The sequence below is a fragment of the Aulonocara sp. 'chitande type north' Nkhata Bay genome, linkage group LG7, assembly GCF_057382095.1.
Source record: "Aulonocara sp. 'chitande type north' Nkhata Bay isolate Kocher_YH1m ecotype deep benthic linkage group LG7, A_spYH_male_GT1.1, whole genome shotgun sequence".
In the NCBI taxonomy this organism is placed as follows: domain Eukaryota; kingdom Metazoa; phylum Chordata; class Actinopteri; order Cichliformes; family Cichlidae; genus Aulonocara; species Aulonocara sp. 'chitande type north' Nkhata Bay.
Genome location: NC_141350.1, coordinates 27999743 through 28020373, shown reverse-complemented (window position 1 = coordinate 28020373; position 20631 = coordinate 27999743). Strand labels below are relative to the sequence as shown.

The 20631-nt window shown below is 40.3% G+C and overlaps 1 protein-coding gene across 1 annotated transcript in view; it reads left to right on the top strand.

Moving 5' to 3' along the window:
- Positions 1-20631, top strand: part of cadps2 (Ca++-dependent secretion activator 2) — a 191475-nt gene that overhangs the window by 85079 nt on the left and 85765 nt on the right. The window contains exon 13 of the mRNA XM_086299782.1: positions 13557-13744. Within this exon, the coding sequence (XP_086155908.1) occupies positions 13557-13744 (188 nt within the window). The remainder of the gene's footprint in view (positions 1-13556; positions 13745-20631) is intronic.

Here is a 20631-nt window from a genome sequence, read left to right as displayed (position 1 = left end):
GTCATGGCAGATTGTTGCCCCCTCCCTAAATCCATTTCTGCCAGAGGTTTTTTCCTATTAAAAGGGAGTTTTTACTTCCCACTGTCACCAAAGCGCTTGCTTACAGGGGGTCATATGATTGTTGAGTTTTTCTTTGTATCATTGTAGGGTCTTTACCTTACAATATAAAACAATTTGAGGCAACTGCTGCTGTGATTTGGTGGAACATAAAAAAACTGAATTGAATTGATAGCTCAGAGCGCTTTACAATGTTATAGAAAGAACCTGATAACTCCTTTTGAGCAAACACTTTGTAACCTTTTGGTGAAGTTGGTACCTATTAACTGTGTGAAATCTTCACTCGTTTAGCGCTGTGCTCCAATAAACTTTCAATGATTCCTGACCCTTTAAAAATAAAAGTTGACAACGTTTATACCCAGTCATACACTCAGATGTAGTTCAGAATGAACATTTAACCATCTCTTTCGAGCAGGTTTGATGGTAGTAGTTACTGTATGTGCATTCTTGGTGAGATTAGCTAAACTGGAAGATTTCCTTGAACTGACTTCTCTAGTCTCCGAATGATGGAAATTACTATCTGTGGAGCCATACTAATGAACGTGTTACTTACTGTGAATGAAGGCTAAATTTGGGATGTACTAGTGGTTCTCAAACTTTTTACAATGAATACCACCTCATAAAGTATGTGGCTCTTGAAGTACCAACATTAAAGTACAGTAGTGTATGCCTATTTAGCACCATATACAGCTTACATGAGACAATTTTATTTCTTTTATGAATGTTATTTATTTTAACTGTCATAAACAGGATGTGACAGTGAAAATAATAATAAAAACTGTAATGCATTAAAACATTTAGAACAGGTAGATTATCCAGTCTTTAAGTGAGGACATACAGTATGAATCCCGCTTCCGGGTCAAAGCTAGTCTGTCTTTATCAAGGCTGTTGTGTTTTTAACATGTTTTAATGCTTTGTATCTTGTTCTGTTTAATCTCAGTAAGACCCTAAAAATGAGGCAGTGATTACTGTCGGACTCTCTTGGTTTTTATTACCACTGTTCATTTTAAAGCTCAGTTTTTAAAACCTTACAATGTAACTAAAGCCCAGCCCATGCAGCAGTATATTAATGAATAATCTTGTATTGTGGATGGATTATCTCAGTTGTTCTCCTGACTGAAGCTTGATTCATTTACATCATCCCAACATGCGATTGCATTTGTCCTTAACCATCGGGAACCCTTGTGTTAGCTTTTATCGAGTGGCAAAGTTAGCGTTCATCCTCCAGCTTCACTGTGCTAATGTGTTTATATCAGGGGTCGACAACCTGCGGCTCCGGAGCCGCCTGTGGCTCTTTAGTCCTTATAGTGCGGCTCCGCGTGGTTTGGGAAAGTAGATTAGTAATAAACAAGTATTTAGTTGAAGTGTATTTTATTTATGTTCTTTTTTTAACTTGTAGTTCTAAATTGGAAGATTATTGTGATATTGAAATATAAAAATAAAATTATATTTTATTATTTTTTCATTGCTCAAAATAAGCGTCACACTCGCGGAAGCCAGTGTACCTGCCAAAATGCCGTGCATTTATCGAGACTTTCAACCCCAGGTAGGCCAATTGTGGGTCTTCGGATCCACATTATGTCAGCAGCTGTTCTCCACCGTGAACTATGTTAAAAACAAACACCGCTCATGCCTCACAGATGACAGCTTACAGTCCTGCTGTTCAGGGGGTTCGGAGGTTCGGGAGCAGAAATTCCATTGTACCACGGCAGACCTGACGATGTTTGCATGAACACACTTTTCAGCATCTCTTTATTGACCACTTTTCACACATGGTTGCTGACGCATAGAGCCGGCTGTAGCTTTCAAAATGTGTTAATTACATAAATAAAATGTAATTTTCTCTGTAGCACTTCATGGATTTCATAAGCAACACACCTTAGTTGTTCACACAAAGAATAAAGGTAAAAAACAGTATATACAGTGTTATCTTCATTTTATATGTCAAAAAGTATTTGCGGCTCCCAGTGTTTTCTTTTGCATGGAAACTGGGTCCAAATGGCTCTTTGGGTCTTAAAGGTTGCTGACCCCTGGTTTATATTATACTAACCATAGCTGTGTAGCTAGCCATCACGTAGCACATCATTATATACCAGCTAGTCCAACTTCAGTAACCCTACAACATCACTTTAGTTTCCTGTCTTCATTTATGTCGGAAGTGATAGCAGAGCTGTACATTTTAGCTTTTTAGAAATCCCTCAATCAGAACATGGTATATTAATTAATCTTAAAAAAGTTTTTGGGTGGGCTCCCTCTAGTGGTACGTGTTTGAGAACCACTGTTCTAGTTAATATAATTCTTTGTGTACTTCTCAGTTATTCTTTCAACTGCTCCTTTGAAGGATCATCTCAATCATCTGCCTCAATCTCACCCAATGCTTAGCACCCTCTTTTGTTATACCAGTCCTGTGCATGTCCTCCTTCACTCATGAATCTTCTCATTCGTTTTTTACTTTTCCCTGGCATCTCCATATTCAGCATCCTTTATGTATTGTGGCAGTAAGGACGGACCGCACCACCATAGTTCACACTTTTGACACACTTTAATCCTTGGTTGATGTTTCAACATACCTGCAGCTTTTCAGCTGCCAGCCATACATACACAATAACAACAACAAACTCAGGACCCAGTTAATTCTTTTTATGCAGGGAGGTGTGATTGCTGATGACGCTCCCTTGCGTCGGCTTCCCCTGCCGCCGCGCCACAAACCACACCTGCCACATACCCTCATTGCTCGACTGAGGCCAGGGAGGTCCGGCTGAATCTACTCCTTGCCAGTGGCCAATGGACCAGTGGCAGGGATGAATGGGATCTGGGAGTTGATCACGTATCCAGCGGCGGCACAGCAGGCACAACCCATGGCTCATGGGCAGCTTGCCAGGTGTCTGGTGCAGTAGGCGTGACATGAGACAGGGCTCACAGGTGGTTTGGCAGTTGTCGGTCCATCCGGTGCACTAATCTCCGGCTCGGCCAGAGCACGTCCCACCGGCGTGACAACTTCTGGCGAAGGCGTGGCAGGTTCCTCCTACATGCACTACACGCTGACCTCCGGAATGGCGTGGGGGTCGCCTCCATTCCCCATGCAGTCAAAGGACCCTGATGAGGCCGGCGGCGTTGTTGGCCAGGAACCAACTGGTCCTGCAGCTGTCAAGCTGTTCAAGTTGGCTTAAGGGTGAGTGCTGTACACCACATCCTGATTAAGTTCCGGATGAAGGCTCTTAGGGTGCTGTTGATCTTGTACAGTTCCAGGCATTTCAGGATCCAGGTGTGGGGCATCAAGTCAAAGGCCTTCTATTAGACAATCCAGGCAGTGCACACATTGGTCAATCTGGTCTTGCAGTCTTGAGCGACTGCTCTGTCTACCAGTAGCTGGTGTTTTGCTCCTCTGCCAATTCCTTTTATGTGCTCCGCTCATGTATTGAATCACGTTCCTGTTCATCTTAGCTGCTATGATGCCTGATAGGAGCTTCCATGTGGTACTGAGGCAGTTTATTCGCCGGTAGTTGGATGGGACTGGTCCCTTCTGGGATAAGGAGTGTCCAGCCTTCAGTTAGGTATTACGATTGTCTCTTGTCGACTAGCATCTGGTTCAGTGGTGCTGCCAGATGCTCATGGAATGCAGTCAGCTTCTTCAGCCAGTAAGCGTGAATCATGTCAGGGCCTAAGGTTGTCCAACCCCAACTCTTCATACTGGAGACCCATTCTTGGATGTCTGTGATGGTTATGCATTTCATCCTTCCCATATGCTCTTCCAGTATTGATCCATCTCTAGCTTTGATGGTGCTTTTCTCATACTGTTCCCCTGCCACTGGGAGTATACCTTAGATGGTTACATGGAGTAGAGCTGGCTTACCCTCTTGCCTTCTATCTCTCTGGTATACCTCTTCAAGTGGCTGGCCAGTGCTGTGAGTCTTTTCTTGGCAGTTTCCAAGGCTAGAAGTATGAGCAGCTTGCTGTACTTCTTAGGCAACTTCTTTATTGCACCTTTCTATGGTCTCATCCTCCATGAGGATACTGTTACTTGTGGCTGTTCACCTTGAAGACAAGCATGTCACTAAGCACTGCTGCCAAGCCCACCTCAGACATGAGCAAGAGACATAAATATGAAGCCATACCAACTCGAATGGTGCCCAGATTAACAAGGTTGACATCAAGTGTTGAGGAACCAGGACACCCTGATGAGAAGTGTGCTAATAGAACAAGATGGCATCGGTGAGCAAGACATGAAAATGAGGCACTTTTGGAATGCTACTATGTAACCATCAGCGCAAGGGGATACATTAATAGGATGGGAGCGCTGGGGGCAGTGACTCTCAAAATAGGCAAGTCAATCTTCACAGAACAGAGCTCAACTTATTACAGGTGGATTTTTTTTGAGACTTCTCCTTTCAGGCGCATGAGCATTTTGGATAAACTAGTCTTTGGTGGAAGGCTTGTCTCTGCTTATCTTCTCCATGGGTATGTCATCTGGACTAACTGCCTTCCAATTTCATTCTCTTCACAGCTGCCCTCAGTTCCTATTTACTAATCCTTCATGATTTGCTGTTTTCCATTGGTTCTTTTCTCTCTCTGTTTATTTCATAACCTTGTTAAAAGTACTCCTTCCAACTTCTCAACATATTCTTTTCAGTTGTTAGTACATTTCCATTTATTTTAATAACCCGGATCTGTTGCATATTCTTTCCAGCTCATTCTCTTTGACTAACAAATTGATAATGTCAGGGAGGTTAAAGTTGGACCCAGAAGGCAGACCTGGAGATGGTGAGATTATTTTTTATTAAGGATGTGGCAAGCTTGGCAAATGTGAAACTGGGAAGAGGGAGCCTCAACTGAGGGGAAAAAGTCAGATTCAGTTCTGCTTGTAGTTGCAAACAAATGAATTTTGAATGTGTGTGAATGTTAGATTGAAAACACTTACATAAGAAAAGCCTGGAAAAAATTCTTGAGAATGGGTGAATGAGGGAAGATGTATAAAGCCGCTTTCAGTGCTCAGTTAAAGTAGAAAAGTGCCATATAAGAACCAGTCCATTTACCAATCAGGTATGTGTCTCTGTGCACTGTACCTTGTAAAGTCTATGAATATAGCTTGCTACCAAAGCTAGTTAGCATTAGCTGGTAACTTCGAGACTTGAGCGTAGAATTCTAAGTGTTCACTTTTGGTTATGAAAACCCCCCCAAAAATGTCAGCATCAAAAATATTATCATAAGGATTTGTAATGTGTAGGTAATAGTCATTATGTCAATCTTTTATTTCCAGAAAGTGGGTTTATACACTATTCTGCATTTAATCATTTGTTATTATTAATCAGTGGCTCTCTTCCACATCATGTCTTTGTCCTGACTTCCTCCCATAACTCCCAACTTATTGTGGCAGATGGCCGTCCCTCCCGAGCCTGATTCTGCTGGAGGTTTATTCCTGTTAAAAGGAAGTTTTTCCTTCCTACTGTCACGAAAGCACTTGCTCATAGGGGGTCATATGATTGTTAGGGCAATTGTTTTTGTGATTTGACATGAACTGAATTGAACTGAACTAAAGTGAATATTAATTCTGCATAATATTTCTCTAAAAGGATGTAAACTGTATGGAGTACTGCACATGTAAATTTTTGCCTAATTCCTCATTAAGAATAATTTAGAATACTTTGTAACCTGACTGCTTGAAAAAAAAAAAATCACAATATCAAAAATGTCACTAGGGTTGCCATAGAAACTGAACACATGCTTGGTTAACCTTTTAGCTGTTTAAAATGCTGAGGGTAGCTTGGGTAGTGGCATGAAATGTACAGCTATGGTGAATCTGGGACCAAGGATGACTTGAGCTAACTGGCAGATGGTTGTGTTCCTGACTTACTGCTTGCACATAATGGAAAAATCTTAAATGGACTGGTTCTTACATATAGCTTTACTACTCTGAGCACTCAAAGCGCTTTACACAACTTGCCTCATTCACCACTGACACAAGCACTTTTTTCTGTCCTCGTTCTATGTAAGTGCTTTCTATCTAACATTCATAGTGTGTGACTCACAGCCATCAAAAAGGAAGTTGGGGTTAATATCTTGCCCAAGGATATTTGGCATGCAGACTAGAGAAGATGGGGATCACAAACCACCAACTTTCCGATTAGTAGGTGACCTGCTCTACCACCTGAACTAAAGCCACCACAGGACATACTCCAAAGTTGGCTGTCAACATGAATGCTTCAGGAGCAACATTATGTGACCTGTTCTAGGGTGGGGGGCGGGGGACCTGCGCCCAGGTCTGGATTTGTTCTTGCTATAAAAGTGACCAAATCTTTATGTGTGTGTGGAAAAACGCTCCCCTAAGTGATTTCCAGAAATTAGTACTCAGACCCCAGGGTGTCTGCACACCAAATCACCTGCAGCAGAAGACACAAAAACACACACAGTCTGCCCAGATCCTGACAGCCAGATGCCATCATTTGATTTCAGCACATAAAGATGTAGCTTTGCTTTTTTTTAAGATTTAAAATTAAACTTTTCTTTTAGTTTGTGGATATCAGCTGTGTCACTGATAGCACACAAACTGAGATATCAAGTAGAAACAGGAAACAATATTACAGGCAGTTCGTGAACATTGGCCCAAAATACTCTTATAATTTTCAGTCCTCTCAGAAATTCAGCTTGAGTTAATGTTGCATTAAATCTGCCATTAATTATGTGTGAGGAAGCGGACACTTTTTAAACCTCGAGAGATGCGGTGGAATGTCTAACTTCACCCAAGCTTTTCCATCAGTGACTCTATGAAGTCTGGGTACTTGCGCATATAGGCACAAACAACATTAGGGACCCATTTCCTGACCCGGAGGCGCAGGGAAACAGCCCACCAAGGAAAACCCCAATGTGCATGTAGCGTACAAGTATACCTACCCCTGCCTGCCCCCTCTCACCTAGGGCAAATCCTGAGTTTAACAGAGTCCAACACCTCTCCAGGAAACTGGTTGCAGACTGTGTACTGTGGTGAGCCTGACTATAGCTAGTTGGTTAAGGCACCAGGTGATCCTGTCTCAGGCAGGGAGACGTGGATTCCTTAAATTTTTCCACTATTATTTTTTTTCCCTGTCAGAATCGCTCTTTGTCCTCTCTCACCCAGGAACAATTTTAGTGTTCTGTAAGCAATAATATATGATCTTAAAGCAGTATACCTACACTGTACATGCTGACCTTGTATCAAACTTCCACATAGACTAAACCTGTGTTCTGTTTATATTTATTCTTTACTGTCAAACTATTAAACACCACTGAGCGTGCAGCTGAGAGAATAAAAACTAAAACTGTCCTTTAAACATTAATTTAATGAAATCTTTGATTAAAATCTATCAGATGTCTGAATGATAGCATTGTCACATTGATAAGGCAGTTAACTTAGTCTGTATTTTTGTTGGCTTTCTTTCCAGGCTTCAGATAGACTAAACTTGATTAATATAGTAGCTGTTTTCCAGTCTTACTGACCAAACCCCTTAAGGTGCAAACTTTTAATGCTATGTTACTCTACAGTGCTTTTCTCTTTACCTCTCACACTCAGCTGCTTGGTCTCTGGCAGTTACCTTGCTGGTCGTATTACTTGTTTAACCTCTTCAGATTTTTCCCCATAGTATAGTTTCATCTTCCTTTGTAAAATCAGTCACTCTAATGCCAGTACATTTATTCATAATTGTGATTAGTCATTTCTGCTAACGTCACCCATTTTATGTGAATGTACAAGGGAAACCCTGGGGAAACTTAGTGAGTTGATAGCTAGCTTCATGTGACCGCTTGCCACTGTTAGGGTAAGTGAATCCAGATTGACTAATGATACCATGGGTATGCTGAACCAACTTTGTGGTACAGGCCTCAAGTAACATGTCAGTAATTGTGAGAAGAATCACTAAAACTAATAAATTCAGTGTGTAAACTCTTCTTGTTTTTTCTTGTAGACCTTCTATTGGGTCTGTTTGGCTGAGCTGCTGTCATTTCAGCTTCACTTTGCTGTTGATAGGCATACGCAAGCATATCTACAGGTTACAGAAACTAAACAGTAGTGCTTAAATACCAGCCATGTCTTGCCTTTGTTTTGGATTCCCAGTGAGACAAAGACAGTGATATTTTTGATGAAGAATATGTAGAGCATGTAATTCTACATATGCCATGTAAATCTGCATGATGAAGTGACTACTCTTGTCTGGTGGGGTCAGAAGAATTCTTGGATTAAAAAATGGCCTAACTGGCCAAAAAGAAGTCAGCAAGAGCCTGAGGTAAAAAATCCTTAGCATTTTACTCTCAGCTTTCCATCTGTAGTAAGGTGATGAAAAGCCAAGCTGTTCGCTACTTCAGAGCTGCCACACTGCTTTGACTCCTCATGGGTCATGTCATCCCTCAGAGGGGGTGGCGGACGTTGGCGCTCTGACATGGAGATAGGCAGCCACGGCTGATGGAGCTAACAAGGCAGTCGGCTCGTTAGCTGCTAATTGAGCTGTTAGTGCCAAGACTGGAGTGTGCCATCTGTTTGTCACAGAGGAACATCTTGTCGCTTAACGCCTGCCGACAAGACCCTCTCTCTCTCCTTCCGTGGTGCGATATTAATAGCTCAAGTCCACAGACGGAAAGAAAAATGAAGAAATTGAAGAAGTGACAAACAAACTGAGAGTTTGGGTGGGTGGGTTGGGGGTGAGGGGGCTCTGTCAGGTCCAGTTAAACCTGACAAGAAACAGCATGTCACTTAGACTCTAAATAAAAAAACTGGAAGTAGTTTTCATTTCAAATCCTTAAATGATCTTTCAAGCAGATTTTTTTTAAGTCAACATAAATAATTTCTTGCATCTTCTTTTGGAAAGATGTAAAAAAAAAAAAAAACCCCTCTTTTTTGTGGTTTATGAATTGAATGGTGTTCATAGTGAATTTTCAAATTCAACCAATACTTTTAGGAGGCTCACTGTGAGTAGTAGTGGAGTAGAAGTTGCCCATTCTCACATCTAGCACCTAGCAGGAGAGGTTACCTCATATTCATTCTCACTACTCTAATTCCATACCAGGTATAAGATAAAAACATGTAGAAGCTGTTGGTGTAGTATATCCAAACTGCTGACCCTTAAGCATCCTTCATGCTACTTAGCTGCAGCTGTTGCATGGTGACATAAACAGGAAAAATATAGAACTGAAATGAATGGATCAGACAAATTGGATCAGCGCTTCCCTCCTGAAAGTACTCTGTTTGGCCTTGTTGAAGGTACTGCCTAGTGGGTTCAACCTTAGAGACCAAGCACCCACTTACACACTGTGTATTCTTTGAACTCTTTTCCAGAAACTTGACAAATAAATGGCTGCGTGTGGTGGCCAAACGTTCTGGAGCGGTTGAAGTTTGTGTACTACCATACATACCTTTTTGACTGTGTTATCTTTGAATATAACAAGTTTCAGTATAAAATGTCTTTGGAAATAGGGCTGGGCCATATTATACCATTCACGGTAATACCAGTATAATGTTAGGCAACGATAGGAAAATAAAATATCGCGATAGAATATGAGTAAAACGCGCATGCGCAGTGCCTTTGTTTTCATACGCACATGGCCGATTGTTGAGTGAAACAGATGAACCAGAATTGGTTTGTGAAAATGGTGCAACTTCAGTGATGTGGAACTGGTTTGGTGTTTGTCCGTCAGATACACAACAAAGCACATTTTTTTGCAGAACATAGAATAGAATAGAATAGAATTGCCTTTATTGTCATTGTACAGAGTACAACGAAATTGGAGTGCCACTCCCTTGGTGCAAGATTCAATAATAAATATAATGTAAAATATAAAAAGTACAATAAAACAATCACAAGTATTCAAACAATAGTAAGTAAGATATATACAGCATAGCAGCATTAATATAATGACAGTATGAATAGCAGCATGATATAATGGCAGTGACGGTATGGTATAGCTAAGCAGGTTCAATTGTTTTTGTGCTTATTTACTACGGTGATAGCTCTGGGAAAGAAGCTATCCCTGAATCTGTTTGTCCTGGTTTTATGTGACCTGTACCGTCGGCCTGACAGTAATAGTTCAAACTGTTGATTGCTGGGGTGAGAGTGGTCCTTGATGATATTGCCAGCTCTGCTGAGGTACCGAGAGTTTGCAATGACCTCCAGGCTGGCCAGAGAGCAGCCAGTGATCTTCTGGGCTGTGTTGATGACCCTCTGCAGTACTTTCCTGTCCGCAGCTGAGCACCCTGCATACCATGTTGTTATGCCGTACGTTAGGATGCTCTCTATGGTGGCTCTGTAAAATGTCACCAGCAGCCTCTCCTCCAGGTTGTTCCTCCTGAGCACTCTCAGAAAGTGGAGATGTTGCTGGGCCTTTTTTACCACTGCCGTGGTATTTGCAGTCCAGGAGAGGTCATCAGAGATCTGCACGCCCAGAAACCTCATGGAGCGTACCCTCTCCACACAGTTCCCGTGAATGTAAAGTGGGGCCGGGTCTGCTCTGCCCTTCCTGAAGTCCAAGATAAGTTCTTTAGTTTTCATGGTGTTCAGTTGGAGGTTGTTAACTGAACACCACTCAGTCAGTCTGTTAACCTCATCTCTGTAGTCCGACTCATCCCCCCTTGAGATGGTGTTTGAGAGATGGGTAGGGGAGCAGTCATGCAAGCGGCCGTCGTTATTGTCGTATTTGTCGGACTAAGATGCTCTTAAATCTGGGAGTAATCTGGGTAACTCCGTATGCTTCAGGTCAAACAAACACTGCAGCATCACTGAGAGTTAAAAACTGTCTAAATTATTTCATCTTTAATAAAACGATCAGCATTGCTGCTTTAGCAGGTGTAACTATGAAGTTTAACTTCCAGGCATCTATGAAAACAAAAGTTATTACATTTAACGGAGTTAGAAGTTAGCAGGAAGCTAGCGGGAGTTAGCTCGCTAGTTTTGCTAGTTACCTAAGCATGATATTGCATGTTCTGACTGAGAGATTTCTGAAAAAATTCAAATGTACAGCTCTGCTATCACTTCCAACATAAATGAAGAGAGGAAACTAAATAGCAGTGACGTTTGTAGGGTTACTGAAGTTGGGCTAGCTGGTATATAATGATGTGCTATGTGATCGCTAGCGACACAGCTATGTTAGCATAACATACACAGTGAAGCTGGAGGACGAACACTAACACTTTTCCACTTATAAAAGTTAACGTTAAGGTTCCTGATAGTTAGAGACAAATGCAATCGCATGGCAGGATGCTGTAAACGGACCAAACTTCAGTCAGGAGAACAACTGAGATAATCCATCCACAATACGAGGTTAGTCATTAATATACTGCAACAACATGGGAATAGAGCAGCTGCCAGAGAATTCAACATTAATGAATCAATGGTACAGAAGTGGAGGAAGCAAGAAGAATGAGTTTAATAAAGTTTGATTTATCTGACTGCTTTGTTTCACTTAATGTGCCTTATAATCCTGTGCACCTTATGGTCCGAAAAATACGTACTGCACACTGCAGTTTAATGTTGCAAAGCACCTCTTTTTAACTTCAGTGGATATTATACATGGTTATGCTCAGGATATGTCAGCCCATTTCTACTGGAAATGCCTTTTGGTTAAACTTTCAGCAAGGAATTTGCATTTGCACTGTTAAATTTTTATATAGCTTTAATACACATAAAAACCAGCTTCTTGTTTAAGTGAAAATAAATGGAAGGTTGTCTTTTTGCGCTAGTAATGTTGTGGAGTTGTATTTTGTCTCGCATCAATTATATATCGTTATATTATTATATATATATATCGTTATCGCAAATTTTCAAATATATATCGTGATAAATATTTATGGCCATATCGCCCTGCTCTATTTGGAAAGACCATTCATTTCTGCCTTTTCTCATTTTACTTGATTTTTCTTTCAATATCAGTCACGTCTTAACACTGAATGTCAGCATAAATCTTTGCCTCTTTCGGCTTAATCACAACAATATGCAAATACGCAAACTCTACACAGACTGGAACCTTTTTTTTTTTAATGAACAAATGAACATTGAAAAAAGTATTCTTCCCAAGTGAGTTACAGAATCATCAAGGCACGAATGCTATTTATTCTTAATTCACAAAAGATTCAGTGTATTTCAACCAGTGATCTCTCGCCTAGTTTTTCAAAGAGTCTTTGAAATCAAAGTATAAAGTCATGACATTTCTGTAACATTTTGTATCCTAAAGTGGCTGAGCTGGAAGAAAAACTATTTCACAGAAGCACAATCAAACAAAAGAACAACCTTCACTTTACAATTTCATGTATTTGAATTTTAGACAATATCACTTTATTTTATTAAAAGAAACATTTGATCTACCCACTGTCATTTTGCTATACAAACGGACTCTTTTGACTTTCAAATGACAGGTAATCCAGTACAGACGCAACCTGTGTTGAAGGTGAAACTGTTTCTCTCCTGGTTGTCTTCTCTCCTGAGTTGCTTGTTGCCTGGTGAAGAGCTGTGTGTGTGTGTGTGTGTGTGTGTGTGTGTGTGTGTGTGTGTGTGTGTGTGCGTGTGTGTGTGTGCGTGTGTGTTTTGGGGGGGGACTGTCAGCTCACTAGAGGCGCTAATTTGTTAATGTTCCTTCTGTTAGGAATCCTAATTACTGTTGTAAGCTTCATGCCTAATTTAGTGATTATGTGCGAGATGACTGAGCTAATGAACATCTCAAGATGTTCCAGTTGTTCCACACCTTTTTCCTGCTTTTTATCTTTTTAAATTCTAGCAGAGAATTAATAATAGAAGAGTTAACCTTTGGACTGATTCTTAATTGTAGTATTTTTGAGTTTGTAGTGCCTAATTGTGGCATTTTGTTTTGCATCTCCCACAGTTACAGGAATTTGTGAAGAGGATGTTCAGCCATGTCTAAACTTTGGAACAAACTGTGTTTTCTCTCAAGTCCTAGGTTTATCTTTCTTAAAACAATAAAATCATTCACATAAATTATCTTTTATTAGTCATGCATTTTGGCTATAAGGATCCCAACACTCATATGTTTGATAAACAAAGAATATTTACAAAAATGTAACATCAATGTATTGTTTTACGATTGAAAAGCACTGAAATGATAATAAAGTCTATAGATTAATTTAAAAAGTTTTATAAAGGGAGGTGCAAGGAGGAAAAATAAAACGAATGCATTGTTCTATGCTGATAGTAAGGCATGGACAGGTTTGTGAAAAACTGCAGGTAAACCTGAAGTAGCAGAGGCATCAGATGAGTCCTCATCAGACACCACAACTGCCCCCCCCCCCGTCTTGATTTTGAAAATCGTTTCAATATAATTTTAAACTATACTTTAAACTTTATCTAGCGGATGTTAAGTTTGATAAGATGAGTGGCTTGAAAGAAATGTTTAATCTGTGGAAGTTCTCCAAAAAAGAAGGCAAAATTAGTCTAAATAACCCGTACACGTCACTAAGGTCTGACGCTTTATTAGCCAATCTTTGTTGGTTTGTTTTAACTTATCTGTCTGGTGTGCATGTATTTTATCTTTAGGGCTGGTTCAGTCCTGGTCAGGTGTTTGTCCTGGATGAGTACTGTGCTCGGTATGGTGTTCGAGGCTGCCACCGCCATCTGAGCTACCTGAAGGAGCTGATGGATTATTCGGAGAACAATGCTCTCGTCGACCCAATGCTGCTACACTACAGCTATGCCTTCTGCGCCTCCCACGTCCACGGAAACAGGTAGTTAGGAATCATTAGAGTAACTGCACTCCACAGGCATGGAGATCTTTGTCTCATTTCTACAGAATGAAAAGGTCTAAATAAGAGCATAGATGGTAACAAATGTTGATCACTTAACATCCACTCGCTTGGTGGCAAATCACTTAGTGCTATTGTTAGGGCTAGGTTTTATTTTATCCACATGGTAAATAAGCATAGTTTAGGAAACTAGAAGATGTTAACTTTAAAATCAAATCTCTAACATACATTTTAGCTTACAGTTCTTCAAGATTTCCATTTGGGAATTTCAGATATGTCAAATATTTATATGGAATAGATAATTCCATGTAAAGTAGTCTGGTGCTTGCTAAGATGTTAGGTTTTGGGACTGCAGGGATTAAAGTATACCAATGCCAGCACTGTGTGTGGGTAGCAAACTCGAGCTGCACATCCACCCCTAACACCCTTTGTGAACTTTTGTGTGTGTGTGTTTTATGATATCACAATGTTTATCTTTGCTCCTGATGAACCAGAGTCACAATTCCTTATGGTTGTTAGAGAGCTTCAGTAGTTGAATATAAACAAAAATCCTTTTTTTTTCTCTTAATTGTTTGCTAAAATCACAGACGCTGCTGTTTTTTCCTCTACGTATTGTTAAAGGCACCTCAGTTTTGGTCATTTTTATTCATGTTTCTGTATTTATCCCTTATTCTTTTATATTGGCTTTATTTCTGCTTCTTTTACTTTTTAATTTCCTAATTATAAAAATTGTATTCCCGTTTAATTATACCTTTCTATATTAGCTTTTGTAAGGCACTTTGTGACTCTTATCTCTGAAAAACTATATAAATATATATTTCACGACTTCTTAAAGCAGTCGTACTCTTTTGCTTTGCACTAATCTTTCTTCTTGTTCTTTCACATAGTCCTTTTAGGGTTCACCACAGTGGATCAGCTGCCTCCATCTCACCCTAGCATTCAGTTCAGTCCTACTTAATTGCATTCATAAATATTCTCAGTGGTTTTCCACTTTTCATTCTCTTCATAGCTGCCCTTACTTTCACCTTACTTACCCTCTTCGTCCTGTTTTTTTCTCCATCAATCCTGCTCTCTCTCTTATTCTCTTCATTCATCTCCCCCATCAAAGTACTCCTTCCATCTTCTCAGCACAGTCTCTTCTCTTGTTAGTACAGTTCCATCTTTACTCCTTTCTTTATGTTCAACCTTATGCTCAACTCAATAAACAGCTTGTCTACTTTCTTCATCTCTTCGACTATCCCACTTTAGCTTTGCTTTGTCTTCTATCCTCCGTCCACAGCATACACTACATATCTTCTTGGCAGTTTCCTTCACTACCACAGCCATTTCTGTTCTTTTCGCAAAATTCATCTGCCTCCACATTCCTCACCTTAACACCATACCAACCCAAGACCTAATCATCACCTGTGTTCGCTTCACCTACATGTCCACTGAAGTCTGTCCAATCATCACTCTTTCCACCAGGAATACTTTCTACCACTAATCCCACTTGTGGGGCTAATGCGCTGACAACAGTCAACATCACACCTTCAGCTTTACTTCCAGAACACTCTTTATATACTTTTCCTTGTTTCATTTTTGTATAGTAGCTCCACCTCAGTTGTGATTTAACAGTTCTTGTTAACAGCTAGTTTTTCTCTCCTTTATGAATGATAATTTATTCTGAAGGGTCGGCCATTAACCTATTTCTTCTCACAATTTAATTCCAAACTAAAAGTTATTTTCTCATGTCTTATCGTTTTATCGTTTTATTGTTTTAGTGGCTTTTTTCATTTTTATGGCAAATTGAAAACATGTTTGCAGCTTATGTCTCTATTTTAGTGGCTTAAATGACACTATGACTGTGTTTTATTTTTTTAAGTAATGAAAAACAACAAAGCAATTTTGTAAGGTTTGATTTTCCTGCTTTGCAGCCTTTGTGAAGAAACTATAAAACAGTATTATAACTTACAGGATTAAACAGTAGTGTTCAGTTATATGTTAATGCCTTTATAATAACCTTTTAGTCTTAAGAGATGTGAGCAAATATTGCAAGTTTTTCACAATTTACAACAATAACAGTGCAAACATCTTCCTGATATGCAGTGTCAGGAAGCTGTACCTTGTCTGCTATGACAGAATCAAATTGGATCCATCTAAATTTGGTGAACATTGTGGGGCTAATGGTTGCATCTTTGGAATAAAGCGGTTTCCTGCATCAAAAAAGCAAAGAAGCAAGTGTCTAAGCTACAGCATCTCTAATCCTCCCAGTTGTAGCTAAGTTCCTCGTGGAAGTGTTTATTTACAGGCCCTGTCCCTTATGATAATGGGAGCCAAAGTGTCACTACACTACACAAATTTTGTAAAATACAACATAATCAATTGTGTCTGACCTTTAAATCAATAACTTGTGCTGTGTGTTTGATAAAACAGTCAAACTTTAGCCGGCTTCAAAAGGAACTCTGAGATGACTTGTTTGAAGGTTTGCGTAAGTTTGATGAGATGGATTTGAATCAGGATCGAGTTTAAAGGAGCATTATCAGAGCCAGCGGGAGTCACCTGTCAGTTGAGATCTCTTCTGCTCAGAGCCATCTACACCGCAGCAACACAGGATGTGACAGCAGCTTTTACCTCCCCCAACCCTTTAAACAACAATCCTCTCCATCTACACAGACGTAAATAGGAGAGGAGGTAGGTGACAAACAGAATCACATGCCACTCGGCCTCATCTCCTTTCTACAAATGTAAGGTGAAGTGGCATCTACACCCAGTGCTCTGCCATGCCGCTCAGCAAGCTCGACTCATGACAACTCTTGTCAACTGACATCATCACTAAAGAGCCAGAGGGTTAGTTGGATCCCGCAGGCAGATGTAGTACTTATTGTTTTCACTTGAGCCAAACTGAAAGCAAACACACAAACTTAAGTCTACAGGGATACATCTCCCCATCACCATCCCCAACCCCAGAGAAGCATTGACAGCAGCCTCGCCTCCATTGCACTTGCTTCATTTAGCAGCAACAATACATCTAAGCCCCGACAAGCTGTCACTCAACACTCTGCCTTGAGTGCTACCAAACCAAACACCGCTTTGTGTTGTGTTTCTCTCAGCTCGGCACATTTTGAGTTTGGCTTCTTGCCAACCTGTGCCCCGTCTGATTTGTTTTCAGCTGTAATTTCATTCAGAGGGTTTGAGTGACATTTGCTGGGAAAATTCAGTTTCTCGTATCATTTGAAAGCTCTTGATGATCTCTTTGTGAGTATCAGAGAAAATATGTCAGCTTCCAACTCACTGAATTGATTTTAGTAACCACTAAAGACCCCATTTAAAAGAGATTTTTCTGTGCCTTTGTGCTTGCTTTTTTATTTGTTGTAAAGTTTTCATGGAAATGTTACAGAAAGTGCACACAGACAACAAATCTGCTGGCATGGTGCATTCACATTCAACCTTATTGATTGGAAAAAAATCAGTTATTTTGTCTGAGTTGTTTTGAATTAGGCAATGTTTTGACAGTTATGGGAACACTTGACTGGCTTCATACTGCCAAACAGACCTTGGTATCAAACTGCTTTAGTCAAGGACGTTAAAAGTGATATTCATGTAAATGAAAAATAGGAAATATTATTATATTAATTACGCATAAAATTGCAACAAACTCTGAAATATTAAAGTCAGTTTTCGTATTGTTTAGGTTTTAAAGTAAAGCTTTAAAACCTAAACAATGGGGCCTGTTTCACTATTGTCACATATGTAACATAACTTGTGAAATGTTATTCCTTGATAGCTTTGTTTAGACTGTTTAGACTGCATTTGGAATTTTACAGCTTATGTTGCCTCGATGTGGCTTAATCGATCTTCAAATGCGCCCTTCAAAAAATGTCAGGCTGGACATTAAAGAACCAGGAAGTGCAGAGGATTAGTAAGGAGGAAATGAGGACGACAATCAAGAGGATGTAGAGTGGAAAGACACTTGGTTCAGGTTTGGAGGTATGGAAATGTTTAGGAGAAAGGCCGGTGGACTTTTTAACCAGATTGTTTTATACAGTCCTAAAAGTGAGAAGAACACATATGTGTGAATGAGAAGGTGTAGTAAAGATGTAAGTAGAGGTAGTGAAGGTGGACAAGTTTAAGTATCTGGGGTCAATTATCCAAAGCAATGGACAGTGCACAAGAGAGGCGAAGAAGAGAGTGTAGGCAGTGGTTGAAGGCATATATTAGAGGTGATCTTTGACAGAAGGATAGCAGTGAAAGGGAAGGTTGATAAAATAATAGTGAAACATGCCATGATTTATGATTTGGAGACGGTGGCACTAACAAAAAGACGAGACGCTGACTTGGAAATAGCAGAGCTGAAGATGTTGAAGATTTTTAATGGAAGCAACCAGAATGGAAAGAATTGGTTGACTGAATAGTTGTTAACTTGTGCCTGACCGATCCAGTAACAAAATCTTATTCTTGATGAGCTGCATGTTTGATCTGGCAAAGATTTTACACCAGATGGCCTTCCTGATGCAACCTACCCCGTTTATGTGTACCGCTGTGGCTCAGGACACAGATATCATTAAGAACAGCAACTTGAATAACTGCTGTTACTTACAGGAGTTAGTTTTGAGGGTATTTCCTACCTAAAGTAATTCCTCTAAAGATTTCTCATGCGGGGAGTTTTCTTTACACACAGAGATTTATAGTTTTCCTTTTCCATGAGGTTCTCTGCTGGAAGTAGTACTAAAGGTCTGATGACCTCTGATTTCCTTTTTTCTGAATTCAGACAAAACTTGTTTCTAAAAGTCTTAGAAACATGGTTTCTAAGCAGGTACCTACTCTGAATGGCATTGCCTTGGCCTCTGTATATAATGACATTGTGAGGAATCTTGAAGTCATTTGTAACCAGGATATACCCTTCAGTGTGCTCGTTAACTGACTGTGATTGAATCCTTTCTGTCATCTGCACAATGCTGCTAAAATTAAAATGTTTTCTTCCATTTTTTCCTCTTAAATTAGAAACATCCTGTGTATGATGCTGAAAAATTAGTTTGATTTAAATAATTTTATGCTTTACTATGTAATCAGAAGCACACATGGATCAACTCACATGCAGCCTGTTTTTTCAGTTGATCCTGTTTTTTTCTCTTTACTTTTACTTTTCTTGCTTTTTTTCTTAGTTTTTTACTTAGTATTTTAGAGAGTTTGTTTTAATATCTTTCTTTTCAAAAATGTGGATCGAGCTCGTTTTGGTTCTCCTTGTTACCGTGGAACTGTTACTTTCATTGAGGAATGGGACCGTGGCGCAGCAGCTACACACCGCACACTTTGTTTACTCCAGAGATCAGCTGATCACCCTGATGCCAGCCAGCTAACCAGCCAGAACCATGGATATACCGGCTGAAATCTGGAGAAAAATACACCATGGATGCAGAGGTGGAGGACAGAAGAAGAGAAGGAGGGAGACGGCGAGATAGCAGAGGCCTAAACAGAGAAAGAGGTACAAAACATGTCTGTCATCAGGATATGCCTGATCACAACACATCTGCAGAAGGTCTGGAGCAGCTGTTCAGGCCGACAGGGACAGTGCAGCCAGTGGTGAGCAGAAAGGAGGGCTTGCCGTTCTTGTTAATAACTAGTGGTATAACCCTGCTCACATAACAATGAAAGAGCAGATTTGTTGCCCGGACACTGAACGGTGCACTGTTGGGATTTACTCATGTAATCTTGTTGGCGGTTTATGCTCCTCCTTCTGCTAACCCCACAGCTGCATGTGACATTACCCACTCCGCCATAGCCCGGTTACAGACTAAGCACCCGAGTGCCTTTATTGCTATCTCAGGTGACTTCAACCATGTCACCTTGGACACTACACTGCCAACTGCGTGCGTGTGTGTGTGTGTGTGTATACACTACCGGTCACACTCATGGCATTCTTTCTACAATGTACATTAAATATTCTTCAGAAAGTTCTTCCCATATCTCTTACATAAGTTCATATAAATGTGTGGCACTTGTAGGTTGCTTTGCTTTCACTTTTCTGTCCAGTTCACCCCAAACCAGCTCGATGGGTTTAAGTCTGGAGACTGTGCTGGCCACTTCATGTTTTCAAGCTCACCATCTCGTTCTTTTTTCCTGAGATAGTTCTGGCATAGCATGTACTTATGCTTTGGGTTGTTATCTTGCTGTAGAATGAACCCCTGACCAACTAGGCACATATCAGAGGGTATTGCAATGCTGTGGTAGCCATTTTGGTTCAGGGAGCCTCCCACTCTGTACAAGTCAGTGACCCTGGATCCAGCAAAACAGCCCCAGACTGTCACACTTCCTCCTCTATGTTTGAGTTGATGCCACACACTGTGGAACCATCCTCTCGCCTACTTAGCGGCATACAAAGATCCTGCGTGATGAACCAAAGATTTTAGATTTTGATTAATCAGTCTGTAATACCTTCTTCCAGACTTCAGTAGTCCAATGATGGTGTTTAATGGCCCAGGAAAGCCTTCTTGCCTTATTCTGACATCTTAGCAATGCCTTTATTGCTGCAACTCATCCTGTCAAATCTGCAGCTCAAAGTCTTGTCTTTGAAACTCAGACTTGCTTACTACCACCACTATTAAGCTGTGCTTGAAGCTGTTGTCCTGTGAGCTGCTTATCACACAGAAACTTGTCCTCTGGTTCAGTGGTGGCTTTGGGTCTGCCAGACCTTTTCCTGTCAGTTTGCCCCAGTTTCTGTGTGCTTTTAAAAAAAAAAAAAATTTTATTTTTTATTTTTTTATTATAAATTTTATTTTCAGTCACAGCAGCATGTTAATAACAAAACATTGAACATACAGTAGTTTGCTGCTCAGTATTTACAATATCCCAAAAAATAACAGAAATGGAGAAGGAAAACAAACAAACCAAAG